At 55.8% G+C, this 23261-nt stretch overlaps 2 protein-coding genes across 6 annotated transcripts in view; one reads left to right on the top strand and one right to left on the bottom strand.

Moving 5' to 3' along the window:
• Positions 1 to 3262: 3262 nt before the first annotated feature.
• CFAP410 (cilia and flagella associated protein 410) lies at positions 3263 to 14635 on the top strand. 5 transcript variants are annotated; one of them, XR_007516230.1, is made up of 8 exons: positions 3264 to 3441; positions 6517 to 6535; positions 7933 to 7979; positions 8661 to 8890; positions 10340 to 10514; positions 11258 to 11354; positions 12765 to 12963; positions 13821 to 14635. XR_007516230.1 is itself a non-coding variant. In XM_049875004.1 (7 exons), the coding sequence occupies exons 1-7, from the start codon at positions 3365 to 3367 to the stop codon at positions 12775 to 12777; spliced, it is 732 nt and encodes a 243-aa protein (XP_049730961.1). In that variant the 5' UTR covers positions 3263 to 3364; the 3' UTR covers positions 12778 to 12878. The 5 variants fall into 5 exon arrangements, 3 of the variants coding, with proteins under 3 accessions (XP_049730961.1, XP_049730960.1, XP_049730959.1); XR_007516231.1 differs by lacking the exon at positions 13821 to 14635 and adding an exon at positions 13042 to 13814; XM_049875004.1 differs by lacking the exon at positions 13821 to 14635 and having other exon boundaries at positions 3263 to 3441; positions 12691 to 12878.
• Positions 14636 to 16590: 1955 nt separating this feature from the next.
• PFKL (phosphofructokinase, liver type) overlaps positions 16591 to 23261 on the bottom strand; it is a 31510-nt gene continuing 24839 nt past the window's right edge. Inside the window, exons 14-22 of the mRNA XM_049874998.1 lie at positions 22862 to 22932; positions 21800 to 21887; positions 20518 to 20670; positions 19485 to 19649; positions 18930 to 18991; positions 18516 to 18627; positions 17819 to 17918; positions 17627 to 17732; positions 16591 to 17120 (exon numbers count right to left, since the gene is read on the bottom strand). Coding sequence (XP_049730955.1) covers positions 16973 to 17120; positions 17627 to 17732; positions 17819 to 17918; positions 18516 to 18627; positions 18930 to 18991; positions 19485 to 19649; positions 20518 to 20670; positions 21800 to 21887; positions 22862 to 22932 — 1005 coding nt within the window. The 3' untranslated portion in view covers positions 16591 to 16972. The remainder of the gene's footprint in view (positions 17121 to 17626; positions 17733 to 17818; positions 17919 to 18515; positions 18628 to 18929; positions 18992 to 19484; positions 19650 to 20517; positions 20671 to 21799; positions 21888 to 22861; positions 22933 to 23261) is intronic.

Below are 23261 nucleotides of genomic sequence, written 5' to 3'. Positions count from 1 at the left end.
AACGACCCTATAGGACAGAGTAGAACTGCCCCATAGGGTTTCCAAGGAGCGCCTGGTGGATTCGACCTGCCAGCCTTTTGGTCAGCAGTGGTAGCTCTTAACTGCTATGCCACCAGGGTTTCCTGGAACTATATATTGGGAAGGGAATTCTGGGAAATGCAGCCTAGCCATATTGACAGAACTAAAACCATCACACTTGGACCTACAACTCAACTTAATCCTTGCTTCTCATTAAACAATTAATAAACACATTGTTTTATGACGTTGGTTGCCAACAGTACGACATGTCAACACTCTCCCCTTCTCAACCTTGAGTCCCCCATTACCATCTTTCCTGTCCCCTCCTGCCTTCTTGTCCTTTCCCCTGGGTTGGTGTGCCCATTTAGTCTCATTTTGTTTTACGGGCCTGTCTAGTCTTTGGCTGAAGGGTGAACCTCAGGAGTGACTTCAGTACTGAGTTAAAAGGGTGTATGGGGACCATACTCTCTGGGTTTCTCCAGTCTCTGTCAGGCCAGTAAATTTGGTCTTCTTTTTGTGAGTTAGAATTTTGTTCTACATTTATTTCCAGCTCTGTCTGGGACCCTCTATTGTGATCCCTATCAGAGCAGTCAATGGTGGTAGCTGGGTACATTCTAGTTGTGCTAGACTCAGTCTGGTGGAGGCTGTGGTATTTGTGACCCATTAATTCTTTGGACTAATCTTTCCCTTGTGTTTTTGGTTTTCTTCATTCTCCTTTGCTCCAGATGGGGTGGGAGCAGTGGAGTATCTTAGATGACCGCTCACAAGCTTTTAAGACTCCAGATGCTACTCACCAAAGTAGGATGTAGAACATTTTCTTTATAAAGTATGTTATGCCAGTTGAGCTAGATATCCCCCAAGACCATGGTCCCCAGCTCCACAGGATTTTCAATGGCTGATATTTTGGAAGTAAATCAACAGATCTTTCTTCCAAGGTGCTTCTAGGTGGATTCAAACCACCAACCTCTCAGTTAGCAGCCAAGTGTTTTAACCATCTGCACCACCCAGACACTCCCAGAGGGTGGCTAAGGGTCTGAATTATTTGAAGGTGCTGATGAATTCAGGGAGAGGGGCCATCTCACCCAGGTAGGGTCAAGAAAGGATGAGCAGGGCCAGCAACTAGGGCACCCTTTTCCCATTAGTGGCTAGCCCACTGGCATTGCTCCCAGTATAAGATGCTCCAGCATTTGCCTACTTGGCCCTCCCTAGAGCAAAAGATGGGGTTTGCCAAAGCCTGGAGACTCTTGATTCCCTCTGTGGATGGTGCTGTTTCCCACACCTCAGCAGCCTTTCTGTGGATACTTCTGCACCACATCTTGGCACTAAAGGTCAGTTCTCAGCAGCCTCTGCTTTGCCCTCATCCACCTGATATACCACCAAGCTGGGACAGTCCAGAAGCCCTCTGCAAGCACACACAGCATAAGCCTGCTGGAAGCTCCCCACTGCTCTTTGTGGCTCTGACTCTGGTTTCTGCGTTCCTCTGAGGTCAAGCCTTGTCAGCCCCATGAAGAGGAGTCAGAATGCTCTCTCCCTGCTTGGAAGCCAAGAGCTGAGAGGTACCCCTCTGAGATTGTCCACCCTCCAGTCTCACACTGCCCCCAATCATCAGTTATGCAACATCATGCTGAGCCCTGCCTCATACCCCAGGCTCTAGGCAGTTCCATTACTAGAATGGTTTCTCCTCTGCAGGCCACTCACTGAGTGTATTAACTCTTTGCACCACCCAGGGACTCCTTCTCTGGTTCCTGACAGGTTTAAATACATGTGAGGTTTCTGTGGGTGAAACAAATAGCACTCGACTGCTAGCCAAAAGGTTGGTGGTTAGAACTCACCCAGATATGCCTGGAAGAAAGGACAAGTGATCTGCTTCAGAAAGAATCAACTGGCTGGGCAGCAACTAACAACTTCTCCATAAATGTAATCTCATCACCCTAAAACTTCCCTGGATTTTTTATTGCAAGAGTTAAATCACCCTAAGCCAGAGCAGGTATAATCTATACTGAAGGCTGTAGTCTTTGATCTTCATCAGTAAGTGCTTCAAGTCCTCTTCACTTTCAGCAAGCAAGGTTGGCAAGCTACATATCGCGGGTTGTTGAGTCTTCCTCTGATCCTGATGCAGCATTCTTCTTCATATAGTCTGTCTTCTTCGATTATTTACTCATCATACGGATTGAATATGTATGGTGAAGTGATACAACCCTGACACACACCTTTCCTGATTTTAAACCGCACGGTATCCCTTTGTTCTATTTGAACAACTTTTCCTTGAACTATACACAGGTTCTGCATGAGCACAATTAAGTGCTCTGAAATTCCCTTTCTTTGCGATGTTATCCATAATTTGTTACTATCACCTCAATATAAAAAAAAAAATACAACTGGACCAATGAGCAACATCATGATCAACAGAGAAATACTGAAGTTGTCAAAGATTTCCTTTTACTTGGATCCACAATCAACGCCCATGGAAGCAGCAGTCAACAAATCAAATTATGTATTGCATCGGGCAAATCTGCTGCAAAAGACCTCTTTAAAGTGTTAAAAAGCAAAGATGTCACCTCAAGGACTAAGGTGCGGCTAACCCAAGTCATGGTATTTTCAATAGCCTCATGCATGCTAAAGATGGACAATGACTACGGAAGACTAAAGAAGAATTGATGCCTTCGAATTATGGTGTTTGCGAAGAATATTGAATATACCATTTCCAAAAGAATGAACAAATCTGTCTTGGAAGACAGCCAGAACGTTCCTTAGAAGCAAGGATGACGAGGCTTCGTCTCACGTACTTTGGACATTTATCAAGAGGGACCAGTCCCTGGAGAAGGACATTATGCTTGGTAAAGTGGAGGGTCAGCGAAACAGAGGAAAACCCTCAACCAGATGGATTGATACAGTGGCTCTAACACTAAGCTCAAATACAGCAACAATTGTGAGGATGACAGGATCCGGCAGTGTTTTGCTCTGTTGTATATAAGGTCGCTATGAGTCCGAACCGACTCCACCGCACCTAACAACCAGCCAGAGCAGCAGAGAGACGACCCCAGTCCCTGACAGTGGCGGTGAGGACCGAACTGATAGAGCCACCCAATTATGTGCCCACACGCAGAGATCACACTGCGCACGCGCAAAACCACGGACGGAGTCGAGGAGGGGCGGGGCCGAGGGTGCCCAGCGGAAGCCCCACGCCGGGCCGCCAATGGGCTCGCAGGGCCCTCCCTGCCGACACGCCCCGCCCCTGACGACTCGCCCCGCCCCTGGAGACGCGCGGCGCGGAGCCGGAACCCGAGGCTGAGCGGCTGGGTCGGGCCCTGGCAGGCCCGCCTGGGGTCCGGGCAGCTCGGCCGCCATGAAGCTGACGCGGAAGATGGTGCTGTCCCGGGCCAAGGCCTCGGAGCTGGACAGTGTGCGAAAGCTCAACTGCTGGTGAGGGCCGGGGCCGCCCTGCGTTCTTGCCGCCGGCATCTCCGCCCGGGCGGGGGGCTGCGGCGAGCGGAGCCGGAGCGCGAGGGGATCGGAGCGAGCCGGGGCCCGAGGCGCCTCGGGCCGAGCCTCTGCGCCGCCGCCCCACAGCGGCCCTGGCGGCCTGCTGCTCCGGGGCCCGCGGGAGGTGCTGCCTCAAGCCCAGGTGGCCGCTGGCACAAAGGCCATTCCAGAACCTTCACGCCCCCTGAGCGGTGGTGTTTGGGACCCAGGCTCAGACAGGCTGCCTTTCCTTAAAACACCTAGAATTTTCTCCAAGTCTCGTTGCCCGGTTTTAAATAGCTTTACTGGGGGCAGATGGTTCCCTCTGGATGGGTCTGACATATGGACGAGGACTGGGACTCAGAAATCATGATTCCCTAAGCATGGACAGGGCACGTTTAGTTCTGTTGCGTGTGTATCAAGGAGCCCGGGTGCTTGGCTGCTAACCCAAAGCCACCAGTGGGGGAGAGATGTGGCAGTCAGCTTCCATGAAGATTGCAGCCTTGAAAGGCTTCCGGGTTTTCAACTCTGTCTGCTGTTCTACTCTGTCCCCGTGGGTTGCTATGAGTCAGAAGCACACAACAACATATGTAAGTCAGAGCTGACTCACAGCACCTGACCACAAGAAGCGTGTATGTAATTAAGTACTTGGGGGAAGGGGCCTGTCCCCAGACGATGTGATGTTTGGGAGGGAAGTGGCAGGAAAGCATACAGGAACTGTGGAATCAGAGCAGCCACAGGTGGGAGTAGCCAGGGCTAGCTGGGACCAGGGAGGACCAGAAGCACTTCCCAGAGGAGGTAGCCTGGAGCTGGGATCTGAAAGACACACGGGTGGTCACTGGGGACTCAGAGCAAGGCTTAATGCTCACCTGTAGGCTGGACAGGTAGCTAGGTAGGGAGTGGGCTGCACAGCCAAGGGCAGACCCTTCCTCACACTGACTTCTGCGAATAGACTGTAGGTGTTACTTAAAAAGCCTTTTTACCGTGGCACATCTGGTATCTTGCCAAAATTTCCCTTCTGCCATTTGCTTTCAATAATGCGTTTCTTTGTTTTGGAAAGAGTATGCAAGTCTCTGGTCTTACTTGCTCTGAGCGGGGAGAAACAATAATCCTACTTCAGACTTTCTGAGGTTTGTTTCATAAGTCGGGTGTTTAGCCTTCGAACTTGGCCTCTTACTTAGAAAGACACCCTTGTTTGCATCAGTGAAGGAGATTAACTGTCTATCCTGTGGCCACTGTGAGAATGAACAAATCGTTTCTGTCCTGCAAATAACAGCAACCAGCACTGCTCCTTTGTCCGAGAAGTACCCCCAGGCATCAGACATACCCAATTTTTTTGAAAATCAGCCAAGAAATGATTCTTGGCCGCCTTTGTCAGTTATCTGAGCAGTCTTTCTGGTTGTTGTTGCCGTTGAGTTGATTCCAACCCTTTTGGAGCAGATTGCCAGGCCTTTTTTTCAAGCTGCCTCTGGGTGGGTTTGAGCCACCGTTTGGGCCGCCTGGGGACTCCTGTTTTGACTCCTTAGGACAGAAGAAATAAAGTATAGCTGCAATATCTCCTTTGTATCTGTCTATAGGTAGATATTCTAAACAATCAAATAAGTTCCAAGGCTTCATCCAAGCTCGTGTCAAGCTATCTATCAACCAAGCCTTCCCTGGAGCAGCAAAGTCTAACACTGACAAGATGAGAAAAGGGGGTAGGAACACCCCCCCAAGGGTAGCAGGTCTACCCTATCCCTTTATCTCACACTTCCTGGCACCAGTTCTCTTCACCTGCAGAAACCATTCCATATAAAACTGCCTACCCTCCATTTTCTTCCCCCAGAACCTGAAAGCTCCTGGGTAGTGTTCAGGGAAGGAGCCCTGGTGGCACAGTGGTTAAGTGCTCGGCTGCTAAGCACAGGGTCTGTGGTTTGAACCCACCAGCTGCTTCTTAGTAGAAAGATGTGGCAGTCTGCTTCCATTAAGATTACAGCCTTGGAAACCCTATGGGGCAGGTCTACTCTATCCTGTAGGGTTGCTATGAGTCGGAATCGACGGCAACAGGTTTAAGGTTCTGGAATTGAACAATATTCCTGTCAAATGGCAAAGAACAGAGCTTTGGTATGAGACACATTTGGCTTTAAATCTTAGTTGCACTTCTGGCTAGCTTTATTGCCTTGAGCAAATTACTTCTTTGTTACAGCCACATCTTTATAGCTGTAAAAGCAGAGTGCTACAGCTTACCTCACGGTATTGTTGGGAAGATTAGAGAAATAAACTCAGGCCCCCAGTGTTTGCTCAGTAAATATGTTTCTCTCCGCTTTTCTTCTCTGATAAAAGGAAAACTTGAGCGTATCATCCCAGAGTGTCAGATGTGGGGGGAGGCAGGCAGTTGTTGGTGAACTCCTGGTCTCTGTAAAAAACTTTTGTATTCATAGTAAACAGGCATGGAACAAAGGAATCTGCAGTGTATTTTAGCATTTTAGATTTCATCATCAACAGGAAAAGTTCCAGAAATCAGACAAAAAGAATGAATATTACTGATGAAGAGTGAGCTAATTAAATCAGGTGGACACAGGAGAGTGTGTTGGCAACTCTTGACTGGAGGGGGGATGGGAAGATAGAGAGAGAGGGAAGAAGGTAAAATTGGCACGAAACGAGAGACTGTAAGGGCTGACTCAATAGGGGGAGAGCAAGTGGGAGAAGGGAGTAAGATGTATGTAAACCTACATGTGACAGACTGATTGGAATGGTAAATGTTCACTTGAAGCTTAATAAAAATTAAAAAAAAAAAAAAAAAAAGAATGAATATACACACATAACTCTAGAGCTTTGTAAAGTGCAAAAAAAAAAAAAAAAAAAAACCCTGTTAATCACATCTAGCTTGCAGGTCAACATAAAGTAACTTTCTTTGTAGTCTTTTACTGCATCTTAAAAAATCAGACTCTTAAGGTTTGTGGGCATTCACCATTCATTTCGGAAAAAAAAAAATTTTTTTCCCCTTTTCATTCAACTTCAGCAAAATTAAAGTATGTATCTCTTTTCTTTCCCCAGGGGCAGCCGCCTCACAGATGTAAGTATTTTATGTTGATTATCTTCAGATGGGCCCTAATCCCCAAAGTCTGCATCTTGCCCAAGGTACTGTCAGACAACACTGCACCCACGGCCCTCAGTCCCGGAGCTGGTACTTTGTTCTCGCTGCGGTTTTGTAGTGCAGAAATCCCACAGTATTCTACGGTATCCACATTTTTCTTGAAGCCCTTTAAACATTCGTGGATAAATGACACGTTCCACGTCACTTGCTGTCCATGGTCAGAAGTGTGCGTGTATAGAGCAGGAACCCAAATTCCAGTGCTGGGCTTGTTTTAATGCAGAGAAGAGTTCCAGGGGGCTGTTTTATTCAGGAGAGTCTTTTTACAGGTTCCTGGCTTTACTGCCCTTCGCTTCAACTCCTTCTTAGACTTAGCCTCATTCACCCCCCAACCCCAGCAAGTGGCAGGAAGAGATTGGGCCCCCCCCCCCCCGTGTGGGGAAGGGCTGGGGCCGAGCTTCTACATGTCTGTGAATGGATTGTTCCCGTTCTGTCCCTTTCTTCCTCTCTCTTTATATCCTAGAATGAGTGCTCCCAGCTTACATAGGAATGTGTGCCAATCATGTATTTATTTATCTACTTTTGCTTTGTAACTTGACAACAAAATTGGAAATGCGGGCGAGCCACTGGGTTGGCCCAGAAGGGCCTGTTATACCTCCCGCTGTGGCTGAAATACTCCCTATTTAGCAGCAGAGACAAACAAGAACGCCACAGTCGTAGAAAACACATGAAGTGCTTTGACCAGATTGTGAGCTCATTCAGGTTGGGGACCGCACCCGGCACTTGGCACCTGACAGGTGCTCAGATATTTGGAGAGTGAATTGTTCAGCCACTAAACTCATCATGTAGGCTTCGTAAACCAACTTGAGAACCTTGCCTCCATTTCCACTGAATTAACATGACTAATGTGTTCAGAGATCCAGTTTCAAGGCTGTCTTCCTTTGGGTCTAGCTCGGTTGGCAAGAAGAGCCTTCCCCCTTTCCTTGTGCCCCAGGGCAGCAAGAAGAAAGATTCTCTGTTCATCTCAGCAGAGGGGGAATGGAGGTGCCTTTAAGGGCATTTGAAATTACAATGCTCCATTTGTACAGCAGACAGTAATTGCCGGCAGTGATATTTACATAGATGTAGAGAGTGTGTGCGCCAGCCTTTTTTCCCTCAGTTTGTGGAAATGTCTGTCTGAGTTGCAGACTGGAGCAGGATATGGAGCCCTCATGCTGAGACCTATTTCCTAAGAGCCCTAGCTGAGCAGGGAGTCACTGTAGGCCCCGGAAGAATGGGCTGTGGTGTCAGTGTCTCTCTGTCGGACTGATAGAGGGAAGTGCTGTCACAAGGCAGGCGTTGAGTGATGTGGCCAAACACCGACTCCTTTTCCTTTCTAGATCTCCATATGCCGGGAGATGCCCAGCCTGGAAGTGATCACCCTCAGGTACTGAATGCCTGCCCGTCATCTCTCTTAAGTCTCTGTGGTTTGAAAGCGGACGGAGAACTGTCATTCATGGCACCAGAGCAGCCCTTAGCGTCTCTGCCTGGCTGCTTTCTTGTGCATGTCTGTTTTCTTCGACTTGTTCAGTTTCTGTGGAACCAAATTTAAACCTGTACTCTTTGTTTATTTTAAACGAAAGGTTTCTGAAGCTCAGTGCTCTGTGTCTGTACAGCACAGGGCTCCCTTATATTGCTTGTCATGTGTTTTTCTGGTCTGTTTGAGGCAAAGTGATTTGTCCGCCCTTTCACAGGCCTTGGTTTCCTCACCTGCGAGGAGGTGAAGCATCCCACTTCCCATGTTAATACCCTGAGACCACCTGAAAACACACAGCATGAAAACAGAGGGTCTGTTCTCTGACGTGGTCTGCCAGGGCCATACCTCCAATTTAAGCAGCCTTCCCATTTCCTTAGGTCTTCTCCTCAGACCTTCTCAGGCCTTCTCCTTAGCATAGGGCCTCCTTGACCTTGACTCATATAGTCTGCCTTTGACCTACTTCTGAGGGAGGCAGGCGATCACACGCCCCGCTAGTGCGGTTCCGTGGTATTTACAGTTGAAATTAGACCAGTCAGTGGTGCTGAGCGGCCCTGGGCACCATGCCCGTTGCTAACCATGGTGTCCCTGCAGCGTCAACAGTGTCTCAACCCTGGAGCCCGTGCGCCAGTGCCAGCACCTGAGTGAGCTTTACCTACGTAAGAACCGCATCCCCAGCTTGGCCGAGCTCTTCTACCTGAAGGACCTGCCACGCCTGCGGGTGCTGTGGCTGGCTGAGAACCCCTGCTGCGGGCCCGACCCCCACCTCTACCGCATGACTGTCCTGCGCAACCTGCCCGGCCTCCAGAAATTGGACAACCAGAGTGGGTGCCTCCCCGGTGTGCAGGGACCAGCCTGGGTGGGAGACCACAGGGCTGTCGTGCTGGTCCAGAGTGGGTGCCTTGCTGGCATACTGGGACCAGCCTGAGTGGGAGACCACGGGGCTGTTGTGCTGGCCCAGAGTGGGTGACTTGCTGCTGTTCCGGGACTGGCCTGGGCGGGAGACCACGGGGCTGTCGTGCTGGTCAGTCTAGAGACCTAGGGAGCCTGAGGTTCTACACGGCATCCAGAACAAACTCCTGAAACCCATGGCGCTGCCAGCGCAGACCTAAGCTGGGAGGCCGTCCCTCCCCCTTTCCTCTTCTCTACAAACCTTCATCTTTCAGGACATCTCAAGGTTCCCCTCTATAAAGTCTTCTCAAGGAGAGACTCCCAGAGTTTCTCCTGCTTGTAATAGTGTCGGTGTGGTTTCAATCACCTGGCTGTCCCTTCTGGGCCACGAGCCACCCACCCCTGGGCCCCGGCCCTCACCCCACCCGGGCAGAGTGGCGCTTTATGAGAACACATCCACCTGCTGCCAAAGGGCATTGGAGCGTATCTTTTGGAGCAGTTGTAGATTCAGAGAAAACCGCCCAAATACACAGAGAGTTCCCACAGGCTGCTTCTCCCACACACGGTTTCTCCTGCTAACAGCTCAGATTCCTTTTCTGGTTTTTCTCCTATCAAGAACAGTGCTGCTCTACACCCTCACCCGTGGGTCCCTGGTGAGCCACGTGCAGGTGTCGGGGATGCAGGCCACAGGGACTGTGTGCCCAGAAGCCCTGACTGAATTTGAACTTGAGCAGCTGTGCCCTGGCTCTGGCTGCATCTCACATGCTGGTGTGCGAACCGTCTGTGCTCTTCCTGTTGGGGGCGTGGCTACCTCCCAGAGGTTCAGTCAGCATCTCCTTGTTCACACAGAAGGCAGGCACCTCACCATGGGCGCGACCCTGCGACCGTCCCGTGAAGCTCCAGCCCACTCCCCAGGGCACTATGCCTTTTCCTGGTCTGCCCACTGGCCCTCTCTGGAGACCAGTTGCTAATTTGTCAGTCATACATGCAACAGATACTTGCTTCCAGAGAGGGAAATAAGCGTCAGGGGAATTGGGTCATACGTGAGTGAAGTGGGGTAAATATGGTCTTGCCTGTCCCTTCTGAAACTCTGCCTTAATTGGGCTTTTTTTTGCGCATTTACTTCTAGAAAATGCTGAAATCTAAGTTCACAGGCAGTCATGTCTGTAGCAAGTCATGGGCCCCAGCCGGGGACACAGAGGGGCACGACCTCCTGAGCCTAGGGAACCAGCCCGCTAGGTGGGAAGACACACGTACACCTGTGCAAATATCCACCCTTTCAAACGCTGAATGCCTCGAGGATGACTGGAGCCACAGTGTGTGGTTCAGTGTCAGGGAGCCCACCCTGATGCTCTGGCCCCTCTCTCTGCTTTACCCCAAAGCTGTGACTGAGGAGGAGCTGTCCCGAGCGCTGATGGAGGGGGACGAGATCACTGCTGCCCCGACCAGAGAGGACACAGAGAGCAGGCGGCCCGGGATGCCCTTGGCCCTGAGCTGCATGGACCCTTCAGCCGAAACCGAGCAGGACCCCCTGGGCTTCAGTGCTGATGAGGCGAGGTGTGGCTCCCGGAGGGTGGAGGTGTGGGGCCGGCCTGGGGCGTCCCCCTCAGAGGGTCGGTGGGTCTTTCTCTGGCCAGCTAGGTCCTTTGTGGTGGTATTTGCATTTCCAACTGTGCATGTGTATTTTTTCAACTATTATTCTTTAAAAAGTCACTTTAAGAAACCATGTTTATCAGCTAGCGGGAGGGACAAGAAAGAAGGGAGCCTGGAGACTCCCGTGGCCTCTGGGTCCTAAGGACTCTGGGAGGGGAACCGTGTGCAGGGACAGGTGTGAGAATGCAGACACTGAGCTCAGAGTCCTCTTGGCGGATCCAGCCCCTGGGGCTACCGCCGGAGGGGGGGATGCTGGTACAACCTAGTGTCGTGCTGTGAGCCACATAAGCCAGGGCCCACACGGGTCACCTGCATGTCTAGTGCCCCCCACCCCAGTCTGCATAAGAGATGTCGCAGCTCTCAAGCCATGGTGCAGGGAGGCTGCCCCTGAATGGGGTCAAAGAGAAGTCAGGGCAACACCAGACCCTGCCTCACCCTGTGAGCCCAGTGCCCGGTCAGCCACAGTTGGCCCAGGGTCCCGCCTTGATCTCTCTTCCTGGAAGCTGGCCTTGGTCCTGTCTTCCTCTTGTTTTGCTGGGGCAGAAGCTGTTTTCATGATGGAAGAGTCTGTGCTGTGCCCCTGGGCCAGGGGACCTGGACCCCCCCGCCCCAGGCCCCTCAGGCCCATGCCGCATGTCCCCCCTCAGCAGCAGCGTCCAGGAGCAGCTGGGCATGAGGCTGCCAGCCCGGAACCAGCACCCCTCCTTCCCACCACAAGAGGCCACCAGCAGCCTCAAGAACAGGGTGAGTGTGCCCAGGCACCCCTGGTCCCTGTGCCCTGAATGTGGAAATCTGGCTGGGGATGAGGGGGCACTTTGAGACACTCCAGGAAGTTGAACCAAAGCCAGGCCCCGAATGATGGGAAGCTGGCCCTGGGGGCCCCTGTTTGGTTCCAGACCTAAGCTCACGAGAGGAGGCAAAATCCTCAGAGAGCCAGGCTCTGGAAGGTGCCCCACTCACCTGTGCCAACAGGTGCTCACTCAGCCCGAGCCAGACTTGTGGGGAAGGAGAGGATGCGGGACCATCCACCCAGCCGCAGGGCCCCAGGCTCCTCCCAAGCTCCCCTGCCCATGGCCCCCCATCCGGCAGCTCACGGTCCTACAGGGCTTTATCTCCCACCCCCATGAGGTGACCGGCTAGAGCCCCTCAGTTGTTTGTAATGTGCTTTTAGCTACTGAGCGCCTTTCTGACAAATTCTGCGAGGAACCCCAATACACACACTACCCAGGAGGGCTCTGCTTCTCTGCAGTTGGAGGTGTCTGGAGCCCCATCCTTTATTCTCACCCCCTTCCTCTCTACTCCTGAGGCCCCACAGAGTCTCCAGGCATGTGGGGATCCAAGACTGAGAACAGGGATTCACCTCCCCACCTTCAACAAATATGGGCTAAACTCACCAGGCTGTGAGCCCCTTCTCACAGACACACATTCGCGCGCACACAGACACAGAAACGCATGCACACAAACACACACAGACGCTCACAAGGCTGCCTCTGCAGAGGAGAGGGGCCAGCGCTGCTCCTGTGTGGGTGTGGGGCACAGCCTGGCAGGCCATGAGGGGGCTCAGCCACTCCCCGGGGACACGGGAAGGGAGTGAGGTCTGAGGGGCCAGAACTCAGGATGCAGGCACTTAGTCAGGCAAGAGCACAGGGTGCCCGTGACTCTGCTCTGAGGGCACCTCTGCCCCGGAGCAGACCTTTCCCATCCTGTGCGCACCTACGTGAGTGAGCAGGGAGCGGGCCCGCTCACCTCCAGGTAACACACAAGGAGAGTCAGCCCAGGTGGCTCCTAGTGTCAGAGCCCTTCCCACGTCTTCATGGCAGAAACAGCGCGTGTGTAGGTGCCTGGTACACGTGCCTAGGAACACATACATACCCAATGTGCACAGAGCACATGTATGTCAGTGTGTGTCACACAGAGCCACCATCTGGCCGCCTAGCCCCACTCTAATCCCCACTGCCTCCCTGCGCCTCAGTTTCCTCTTCTCTAGAAGTGAGTGGTGGGAAGAGGGCCACCTGGGGCTGTGAGGGGCAGTGGGCTAGCAGATGTGAGCACCAAGGAAGTATTTGCTGTGTGGTTTCAGTATTTTGATTCTGTGTGGGAGCGGCCTGCTTTCCTGGGCCGGTGGCTGTCCCTCAGTGACCCCTCCGTCCCCAGAACAATGTGCTGACCGCCATTCTGCTGCTGCTGAGAGAGCTGGATGCTGAGGGGCTGGAGCTCGTCAACCAGACGGTGGGCAGCCGCCTCCAGGCCCTGCACAGGCGGGAGCAGCAGGAGGACACCGAGTGACCCCACCGGGCCTCAGCTGCCAGGCCCCACCAGCCGCCAGGCTGTGCCAACAGCACGCCTCCCTGCTGTAAGTCCCAGGGTGTCCCCTGGCATCCTACCCGAGCAGCCAGGAGATGGGATGCCATAGCACTGCTCCTGCCCACAGCCTCTGCCTGCAACCTCACCTGGGAGGTGGCCTCGGCTCGGAGCCAGCACCGGAACTGCCCTTGTAGGAAGCTACACCACAGCCTGCCGACTTCCAAAAAGACCCTGGATGGCTGCTCAGGCAGAAGAGCATGGCCATCAGGGCACTGGGTAGACCAGCTCCTCCTGTGCTGACCTGTCAAGGGGGTGGCTGGGCAGTGTTGTCACACCCAGGCCAGCAGGGCCCAGGTGCTTCCTGCTGCGGAAGCCGCTGCCATTCCTGAATCTCTTCCCTGTGGCCGTGAGGGTCCCAGCTGGACTGGGCACTTCTTAAAATGCAAGGCTTTGAAGGTGATTTCCCTAATAAAGTACTTTTCCAAAATCTGATCTGTAAGCAGACATGTCCAAATACAGAAATTGCCTGGGGAAATTTTTTAAAGAGAAATGCTGTTTCTCTCAGCGGACTGGGGAATGTTCTGCTCATTTCAGCCCTTTGACTCAGTCATTCAGCACACTGTCAGTTGGCCAAAGGAGTCTTCTAGAATGCTGGCCTTCTTAGGCTCCCCAGTGCCCCCTGCTGCAGCTCCTGTCTGCTTTTAAGGACACATTGAAGTAATTGTGGGGAGTAGAAATGGTCCTTCTCTCTCTCTAACAGCGTGCTGTGAGGCAGGGCATTTATGCTGACTGGCTCAGCCAGGCCCCATTCCTTCCATTTGGGGGCCCAGGTGCAGCCGTGGGGGGTGCAGCTGTGGCAGAGGGGAGCCTCCTGGAAGCTGCATCTAAAATGTTTTCTCTGTGAAGGGTTGCCAGGTCTCGTCAGCATGCCCAGCTTCCGGGCAGTGAGCCCACAGCCTGGGGGATTTCTGGGGCCTACCAGAACAGAGGGTGCACCCACAGAAGAACTGAAGCTGTGAACGTGTCTGAGCCACAACGAAGAATGGCCAGCTTATGCTGGTGTGTGTCATCCAGCTGGAGAAGAGAGAGCCGACATCTCCTGCCCTTTCCTGCTGCTGGGGCTTGGGTGCAGATCCTGGTCAACTATCTCAAAGCCGTGCAAGCTGAAGCACATAGCTTATACTGACGGGATAACCAGCCGAAGGACTGACAAGCCGGAGGGGTGCAGGATGCCCTTCATGTACAGGCAGGCACCACAGGCTCAGCCCCTAAGCACAGGACGTTCAGGTGGCCGTGCCGTCACATGAAGATGAAGCTACTCTAAACCGTTTTAAAGCTATTTCTAAAATTGTCAGAAGCCATCATGACCCTGCCTGTGGAAGACCCAGGGTGAAGGTGGGGTGCTTTGTATGTGGCGTTACTGCCTAAGTTCTCTGGATATGGAGCTTGGCCTCCGAGCTGTGGGAAGCAGAGAGTGGCTGCCTGGGGACGTCGAGGCAGGTTTGTCCCAAGGCCTGGCCCTGTGCCTTCTCTGTGATTGATGGGCTGCCGGATGCTCTCAATAAAGCACTCTTTGTCAGAACAAGTTGGTGGGGTGACGTTACATTAGGAATGCCCCCCTCTCTCCTACCCACCGTGCCTGCACCACCGGAGATGCCCTGAAGGGGGCGCCACACAGCTTCCCCATGGGTCCCTTCCTCCCTGCCCTGGCACAAGTTGTGGGGCACTGCTGTTTGGACCAGTCGGGCCTCAGCCCCCCACCATCACCTCCTCGCCTTACTTCCCAAAGCTGCTCTTCTAGGCCCCTTGACGCCTTCAAGCTGGGTTTGAGGACAAGGTACAGCAAGTTCACCCCATTTCCTCTGTTGGGGGGGGCACTGAAGCCAGTGGGCACTGGGCAGTTTAACAGCCTGCTGGGAGTAAGGGGGCTGATGGGGGCATTTGCCAGTTTCTGTGGTGTAAATACTCCCACTCCAGGCCTCCAGGGTCTGGTCACTGAAGGCCAAGTTGGGCAGAGGCGCCTGCAGGGCCCTGGAGCTGATGGAGTGCTAGGGGCCCAGAGGCTGGTCACCACAGGTGTTTAGGGGCTGCTACTTTCTTAGAGGACCACCATCTCCTTCAGTCTTCCCAGGGAGGGGGGACTGGTGGCACCCTCAGTCTGTAGGTTCACACCCACCATGGCTACTTCCTCCCCATTTCAGCCTCACCAGCCTGCCTTGGAGCCTGGTTTCCCCCTACTGAGCCTCACAGTCTCCCCTCCGAGCCTTATTCAGACCTTTACTTCCCCTCCTACTGGGCCACAGGGTGAAGCTGGGCCCTCCTCAGTCCTTCCCAGCTGGGTGACCTTGGCTAAGGCTGTTCAGCTCCTAGCCCCTCATTGTCCCAGCTGTACAGTGGGGGAGCAGCCCCACCTCATCAGAGACTGTGAATATTAGATAAGGGAGTGAGTATTGGGTGTGTGGCCTCCTCCTACACACGTGTCCCTAGACCCTGGTGCACCACCCCTGTCATTGTTTAGCACTCCTATGTACAGATACTTGGCCTGGGCAATCCGACACCTGCCCGTGTAAGGGGCCAGCTAAACCACGGACATCCCAGGGCCTTCCAGCCCCTGTTTTCAGAAACTGCCCATGTGGAATCTCTTGCTTCTGGGAGGAGGCTTGGGAGAAGCACTCCTGGAGAGCACTCCAGGAGACCCCAAACTGCCGTGATGGGAAGGCAGCTTCATGAGGAAGGTGGGATAGCTCCTCTGCTCTGTGGGGCAATGCTTGTTGACCACACCTGCCCAGCTTCAAGGTCACAACACAGAGGTCAGCCTCAAGGCAGCTGGTCAGCAGAGTGCTGCCTGGCTCTTGGTTCTCAGGGGAATGTTCACCCATTCCTGGGACCCTCGAGTCCCTGTCTTTACCCTGCCAGGGCTTCCTCTGAGAAACTGCGGGGTTTCTGAAGGGGCAGGGAACCTGAGCCAGGGCAGCCCCTGTTCTCTGACAAGTGCCCCAGCTCTGTGGTAATAATGCTGGGACCTGGATTCTGCAGCACACGGAGCTCCTTGAACTTCAGCGTGCACATAAGTGACCAGAGGTCTGCTAAATCCGGATTCCAATTCAGGGAACGAGGGTTCTGTATTTGCGACAAGCTTCCAGGGGGCTCTGCTGCCGCTGAACCCAAGCACGCTGAGGACACAGGCAACGCCATTCAGAACTTCCAAGCAGGATTTGGCCCACAGCCCACCGTGGAGTCATACTCACCCACTCCCACCAGTGTGGCACAGGAGGCTGCCTCAATTAGCCACCTAACCGGGAGCCTTGTCTCTGGTCTGTTTCTGAGACCCCAGGCCAGACTGAGCCTGGAGAACAGCTCAGGGTCTCGGGCTGGGGGCCAGGCTCAGAAACTGGCCTGGGACTGGGGCTGTGCCCTGAGAACTAGGAGGCTGCAGCCCTCTGCCCCTCAGGACACAGCCCCAAGGCCAGGGCAGGCCCGGGAGGGGCTCGGGTCACCCTGCAGGGCTCAGGAAGGACTGCCCCCAAAGGCATGTGTCTCTGGAATCCAGCCCACCCTGGGGCCAGAGGAGGGCCCTACAGTCCAAGTGGGCAGTGGGGGGGGGGCCCTACCATCCACCAGGGTGGCCACATGCAGCCCCACCCTCCCTCCCTACAAGGTTCTAAGGACTGTGTTTCACAGTCAGGGTGATTTTATTCATAGAAACGGTGACAAGGGCTGGTCAACCACAGTGGCCAGCTTGGCCGGAGCAGGATCACAGTGAGGTCCACAAGAAGCAGCCCCTCCCAGAGGCCGATGGGGGCGTTGGGCTTCGTTGGCACACCTCGGACTAGAAGGCGGGCTCCCCAGGCGCTCTGTCCGTGGGCAGGAGGCGCAACTGGGAGGAGGGCCCACCGGCTGGTCTCAGACTAACCCGCGTGGGAGGCCTGGCTGCAGCAGGGACAGACACCTGCCACCACCTGTCCTCTTGCCCAAAGGCTCCGGGCCCCTCTGACTCAACACCTGGAGCTGCATTGGCCTGGGTGGGGTCGAAGCTGGGGAGGAGGGCCGGGCGTGGCTCAGAAGCCCTTCTCGATGCTCAGGGTGCGCCGGGTGACGTGCTCCAGCTCCCCGGACACGTAGTCAGCCATGCTGATGCGGTAGTGTGCCAGCATCTTCAGCATGAGCCTCAAGTTCAGCCACCACTGCTCGCGCGGCATGCGGTGCCTGCGGGCAAGCAGGTGTCTCGGGGCGGGGCTTCCTGCGCTGCGCCCAGTCCCTACCGTGCTCCCGACTGACTCCTGCTCCACCTGCCCGCCCCGCCCACAGCCCGCCCCCTGGCACTGCGCCCCGCCCCTGACACCTGCGCCCACTCCGCACTGCGCAGCGCCCGGGCCTCTCCCAGCCCCCCATCCCCGCGCTGCCTGTCCCCGCCCTGCGCTCTGCACTTCCCGCTCCCAAGCACAAGTTCCTCCCCCTGAGCGCCACAAGCTGACACCTCTGCTCTTCAGCAGTCGCCGCACTTGACAGACATGAAGTGAGGGTGTTTGGGCCCCATCAGTCTCCAGGCTCCCCCTCTTGCTCACCCCCGACCCCACACTCGGTCCTTTGAAGACTGTGGGGTCGAGCAGGGCCAGGAGGGAGTGCCCTGGGTGTGAAGCCTGCTCTGGGTGTCCCAGCAAGACCCGAGGCCTGACCATGGGGATGGGGGCGGAGCCTGGGGTGGGACTTACTCAAAGTCAGTGTCTTTTTTGAGCTCAGTGACAGGGCTGAAAGCCACTGTCTTCTTCTTCAGGCCGATCACACACGCTGAGTCGGGAGCATTGGCGAATACCCGCCCTGTGGACGCAGGTAGGTGTCAGTGGCCAGGCCCCCGTATAGGGCATGTGGGGCTCATGGGCGCCGCCCCCAACCCGTGCAGGTACCCTTTCGGTAGACAGCCCGCAGCTTCTCCGACATCCACAGCATGGCCTTCACCCCCAGCTTGGTGCCGTAGTTCCGGTCAAAGGGGGTTGGAGCACCGCCCTGCAGGCAGAGGGGGTGAGGCCACGTTCCTGTGGCTGGCCGGACCACCTGGGCCCGGGAGGGGCCGGGAGGCCCAGCCAGGGACCAGCACACGAGCCCCACAACGTGGCCACATAGTGATCTCACAGGGAACACCCCACAGGCGCTTCTGGATAGCCCCGCCCTTGCAACCTCTGTGCTTTTGCAGGTGCTGTTCCCTCTGCCTGGCTCCTTTCTCCACCTCCTTGCTGAGGCCACCTGGGGGCTGCCCACTGGGCTGGGGTGACCCCAGCAGTTCCATCAGTGAGTCACAACTCCCATGGGAGAGGGAGGCCAGAGAGATGCACTCAGGCCTCACACCAGGCAACCCTCGGAGCCTGCAGTCACTGAAGCGGGTGGGACTCCAGGGCCTAGATGGTCGGGTGACTTGGTGTGGAATGGAGACTGGGTAACCTAGCAAAGGACGGGGAACGGGGCCCTGGGTTTGAATGCCCCACCACTTCCCAACCATGAGACCTCAGCAAGATACAAGCCTCTCTAGGCTAGACTCCTGACACTAGGAAAGCCCTGGCTCGGACCAGAGGCCCCACCTTCCAGGATCCATGCCATCTCCTCTACCTGCTGCAGATGCCCCAGGACATTGGTCCTGCAGTCAAAAACGCCCTTCCCTTCTGACGAGTACAGGTTATACAGAAACTCCGTGGTATAGTGTTCATGGCTCTTCTCGTTTCTGGAGGGAGGAACCACGGGGAGCTGGGTAAGTCAGGAGTAGTTCAGGTCTCATCCCTAATCTTAAGCCCCTGCCAGATTCCACCATAGGCTGAGTTTGGGAGAAGGGACAGTGGGCGATTTCAGGAAAGCCAGATTCTCCCCCAACCCCTTCCCAAAGCCTTTTTCTGCCCGGCTGCCCCTGGGTCAGCTACTCAGTTGCCTTGCCCCTCCTCCAGCCCCTCCGGTCTGGAAGCCTCAGCTGTGGCCCAGCAGGCCCCACCCATCCCAGGCTCCAGGGGCCCAGGCCTCCAGCAGCCTCACCGAAGCACCAAGCCCCTCTGGATCTCCGTCTTCATCTTCTCGGTCATGTGCTCCACATTTACCTGAAGGGAAGGAGGAACACACCTGGACTGGGTGGGAGTTAGGAGGGGACAGAGGCTGTCTAGGGAGGAATTCCAGACAAATGACAGGCAGGGCAACAACGTGACCCAGTGCCACCTTGGGCGATGTGGGGTGGAGGATGGGGCACACATAGGGTGAAAGGCATGGGGATGGCAGCGTGTGTGCAGGGCCTGAGGCTGGGCAGCGCATAGGCACTCAGGAAGAGTCTGCTTGGCCAAGAGAAGTGGCTGGCCATGAGTCCAGACAGGACAGGAAGGGCCATAGTTGAGAGGCCCAGGGGCCAAGAGGACTGCCCTGGGAACAGGACACTGGTCACCGCAGAGACCATGAACAATAAGGCAGTGAGGCTAATACCTCTTTCACAGCGTGCCCAGCCTGTCTGAAGCCCAGCCCCACACATGCCTTAGGAGCAGACCAGATCCAGCCCTGTAGGGTGGGCCATGGAGCAGAGGGATGGGGGCAGGCTGGGCGCACCTTGAGGTCATTGATGTTGAATGGGTCCTCAAAGACGTAGGCAGCGTCAGCACCCACGGCGATGCCGGTTACGGTGGCCAGGTAGCCGCAGTAGCCCCCCATGGTCTCCACAATAAACACACGGCGCTTGGTCCCGGAAGCTGACTGCTTGATGCGGTCACAGCTCTGCAGGGCCACAGGGCTGTCAGGACCTTGATGCCCCTCCCTGCGACAGCCAGAGACCCCAATCTCTCTACCCAGTGAAGTGGCTGGTCCCACACATGGACTTGGGAGGAGCCAAGGGCTGGAGAAGGAGAGATCAGTGGGGTATGAAAGGAAACACTCCCCTCCCGCCCCACCATGGATGGCCTTAGGGGCCAGAGCTGGCCGGAGGTCACTCAGGGCTGGGGGAACTTTCCAGTTATTGGAACTGTGGCCCTCGGTATGGGCTTCTGCAAAGGGTGTGCTCTATCCCTGGAAGCACTCAAAAAGAAAGTTGGGGGGTGCAAAATCACCCTAGAGGGCTCCGGGGGAGGTTCTGAGGTTTAGACATTCCCCCAATTCTTAAGGGGAACGCAGTCCCCAAGTCCAGGCCAGGTCCCTGCACATCGATCTTTTCTGTGCCCCCCAAATCCCATGCCCCAGGCCTCCCCACCTCCTCACCCACGGGTAGTCTTTCTGGGTGTTTTCTTTCCTCATGCAGCCCCCATCCCCATCCCCCAGCCCTCTGCCTTCCCACAGCAGCACCCATCCAGGTGTGCACCCAGCCTAGCAGGCTGTGCTGATGTGGGCATGCCCTGCCCCAGCCCAGGAAAACCAAGAAACCACTGTGGGAGCCCGTGGGCTACCATGGGGCCATGAAGCAGGGAGCAGGGATGGCTCTGTCCCAGGAGCCCCACGTTAGTTCCAAATGTCCCCAAGCAGGTTACGTGAGGGACGCCCCCAGCAAGTGGGCACCTGCCCCAGCACCCAGGGTGGGAGGGATGGAGTAGTGTGGTGCAGTCAAAAGAAGCCTGTGGAGTGGGCCCCAGCGGGGGGTGCCCTGGCTCTGCACCTCCATGGCAGCGTTGACGGCAGTATCGCAGCCCAGGCTGAAGTCGGTGCCAGGCACGTTGTTGCTGATGGTGGCCGGGATGACACACATGACAATGCAGAGTTCCTCGTAGCGCTCACGCGCCTCCACCAACTGCAGCACACCCTCGTAGGCCTGTGGGGGGTGGGGGGGGGGCTGTGGGTGGGTGGGCTCGATGGTGCGGTGGTCCTGCTCATCCCCTCGTCCTGGGACGGAACGGGGGGCAGGAGTCGCACCCGGAAGCTTGGTGGCCTCCTGTGGGCCCACTGTGGTCTGAGGGCCCACTGTGGTCTGGGCTCCCTCCCAGGAGCCCAGACTGGCCTTACCCGGGGAGGAAGCCCCCATCCACCCTCCTCTACCTCAGCCTCATGCCCACAGTCTCAACCATCTCAGGTTTTGGGGGAAGGAGAGAAAGAGCCAGTGTTTATTATTAATGGCTCACCCAGCCAGCACCAAGGCCATGGCGGATATCTCATCTCTAACATTGACACCTCTGCCTACGAGACAGCCGCTGTGAACAGCACAGACAACCCAGAGTGAGGAAGGGACTTGGCTGAGGGCCCTCAGCTGACCAGAGCCAGACACTCAGGTCCCTCCTGCCCTAGGCTGCCACCAGTGCCACCGGCTGGGATGGAAGCAAGTGCTCCCTCTCCTGAGGCTTAGCACTGAGGAGGGAGGAGCTTCCTGCCCCTCCTCCTCTTCCTCTATCTCCTCCTCCCCTACTTCATCCCCTCTCCTCCCCTACTTCATCCCCTCTCCTCCCCTACTTCATCCCCTCTCCTCCCCTACTTCATCCCCTCTCCTCCCCTATTTCATCCCCTCTCCTCCCCTACTTCATCCCCTCTTCCCTCTCCCTTTTCTTTTCCTTTCTCCTCCCCTTTCTCCTGCTCCTCTACTTCCTCCTCTCCCTCCTCCTCCTCCTCCCCTCCTCCTTCCCTTCCACCTGCTCTTCCAGGTCCTTCTCCTCCCTCCTCCCTACCTCCTCTTCCTCTTCCTTCCTCTCCTCCTCTTCCTCCCCTCCCCAGCACCAGCTGCCAGCACTAATTTGGATGCAGTGAGACCTTCAGTGAAAGGTGGAAAACCTCCAACCTGCCCCCCGTTACAAACAGTTCTTGCGGGGATGCCCTGCTCTACCCTGCTGGCTCGGGGAAACACTCCCCACACACAGCTTTTCCAGAAGGGCCACCTCAGGGGTCTCAGGCAGGGGGAAGCTGCTCCTGGGGTCTCATCACCCCCAGCTCTGTCACCAGGGCAGCCCACTCACTTCGAACCCGCCGATGACCAGCAGGGCATGGATGTTGTAGGTGCGGATGCTATCTACAATTTTCTCCATGTAGCTCTTGGGAAGGGTCCTACAGCCAGACACAATCAGAGCATGAACACGCGTGAACACACATGAACACGGGTCACGCCCGCCACTCCAGCCCAGGATACCAGGCTGGAAGGACACACATCAAATTCCCTCGGAGTGCAAAATAGACCCTTCCTTGGCCATCCCCAACAGCATTAAGTCCCTGGAGCCCCCCCTGGGATGCGGTGGCATGATGCCCACTTTAGAGATGAGAAGACAGAGCCTCAACACCTGGGGAGGGGAGTATAACACCATGGGTTCACCCTAGTCAGGAAGGACAGCTGAGACCTCCCTCCCACCCCAGCTTCCAACCTCAGTACCCGACCCTGCAGTGCCAGCCTCTGCCTTGGGGGCCCCAGCCCTTGTCCTTTTCCTCCAGGACCCAGGGACCTGGGCAGCCTCTGGCCTCTTGCCGGCCTGGCCTGGAGCCACCACTCCTTTCCCAAGAGGTGAGGCCAGATGCTTCCTCCCGCCCCTCCAGCCACTCAGAGTGGGACGGGGCAGCCAGCTCCTTAAGCTGCACAGGACAATGGTCCCTCCCCGTGCCCGCTCTAGGGAGGGTCCAGGCCCATATGGTTTCTGCCACCCCGCTGTCCCTGAGCAGGTGCAGACAGTGACCACCAGGCCCTGAGATGACTTGACCACAGATTGCAGAACGTGCCTGGACACCTCTCCTTCTTCTTCCCTCCCTCCTGACCACAGGGGAGCTGGCTGAGGGCCCACTGCAGGCTGGGGTCACCTAGGCAGCCTTCCCACACACAGGTGACCCTGTTAGGTGAACTCCCACCAGGAGGCCCCCACATGAGGGCATGAGCTGTGACCTGCTCGGAGCAGGACACCTGCCCAAAAGGGGGTCCCTCCCCAGGGCCTCAGGCTGCCTACCCCTGGCAGCCCCCATACCTGTGCTTGGAGACCATGCCAAGGATCTCCAGCCCCCAAGATGGCCAGAGAGCCTGTGCCTCGACAGTAACTCACCTCTTGGTCCCCAGCATGGAGCCACCGCGCCCCAGCCAGCCTGCCACATCATGCCAGCTCACTTCCTGCACCTGTCGGGAGGCTCAGTTTCAGGAGGGATGTGCCAGCCAGTTCGCAGCAGCTGTCCCCTCCTTGGCTAGGGGAGGTCCCTGTGCTGGACATCAGGGCTGCTGACATGGTCCTGGTCCCTAGGTGCTTGGGGTAGGTGTGGGTAGCATGGCCACCAGCACCCCCACCTCCAGCACCTGGGGTGCTACCCACGCAAAGGATCTCTGGTTTGCCTTCTTCACTCACCTGAACTGGAACATTTCACGTGGCTTCATGTTGTAAACAAGCTGGGGCTAAGTTATCAACAAGCCAACAAACGCACTAGCCCCAGCCCCCACAGAGAAGCAGCCCC

The sequence above is a fragment of the Elephas maximus genome, chromosome 2, assembly GCF_024166365.1.
Source record: "Elephas maximus indicus isolate mEleMax1 chromosome 2, mEleMax1 primary haplotype, whole genome shotgun sequence".
NCBI classification, from domain to species: domain Eukaryota; kingdom Metazoa; phylum Chordata; class Mammalia; order Proboscidea; family Elephantidae; genus Elephas; species Elephas maximus.
Note: the sequence above shows the minus strand (reverse complement) of the source record. Positions and strands in the feature narration are given on the sequence as shown.

Excerpts from the sequence above, each read along its gene's own strand:
- CFAP410 (XM_049875002.1), top strand. The coding sequence starts at position 3,365 with ATGAAGCTGACGCGGAAGATGGTGCTGTCCCGGGCCAAGGCCTCGGAG. Across the intron at positions 10,515-11,257 it reads TTCAGTGCTGATGAGGCGAG|CAGCAGCGTCCAGGAGCAGC; the intron begins GTGTGGCTCCCG and ends GTCCCCCCTCAG. Across the intron at positions 11,355-12,764 it reads CCAGCAGCCTCAAGAACAGG|AACAATGTGCTGACCGCCAT; the intron begins GTGAGTGTGCCC and ends CTCCGTCCCCAG.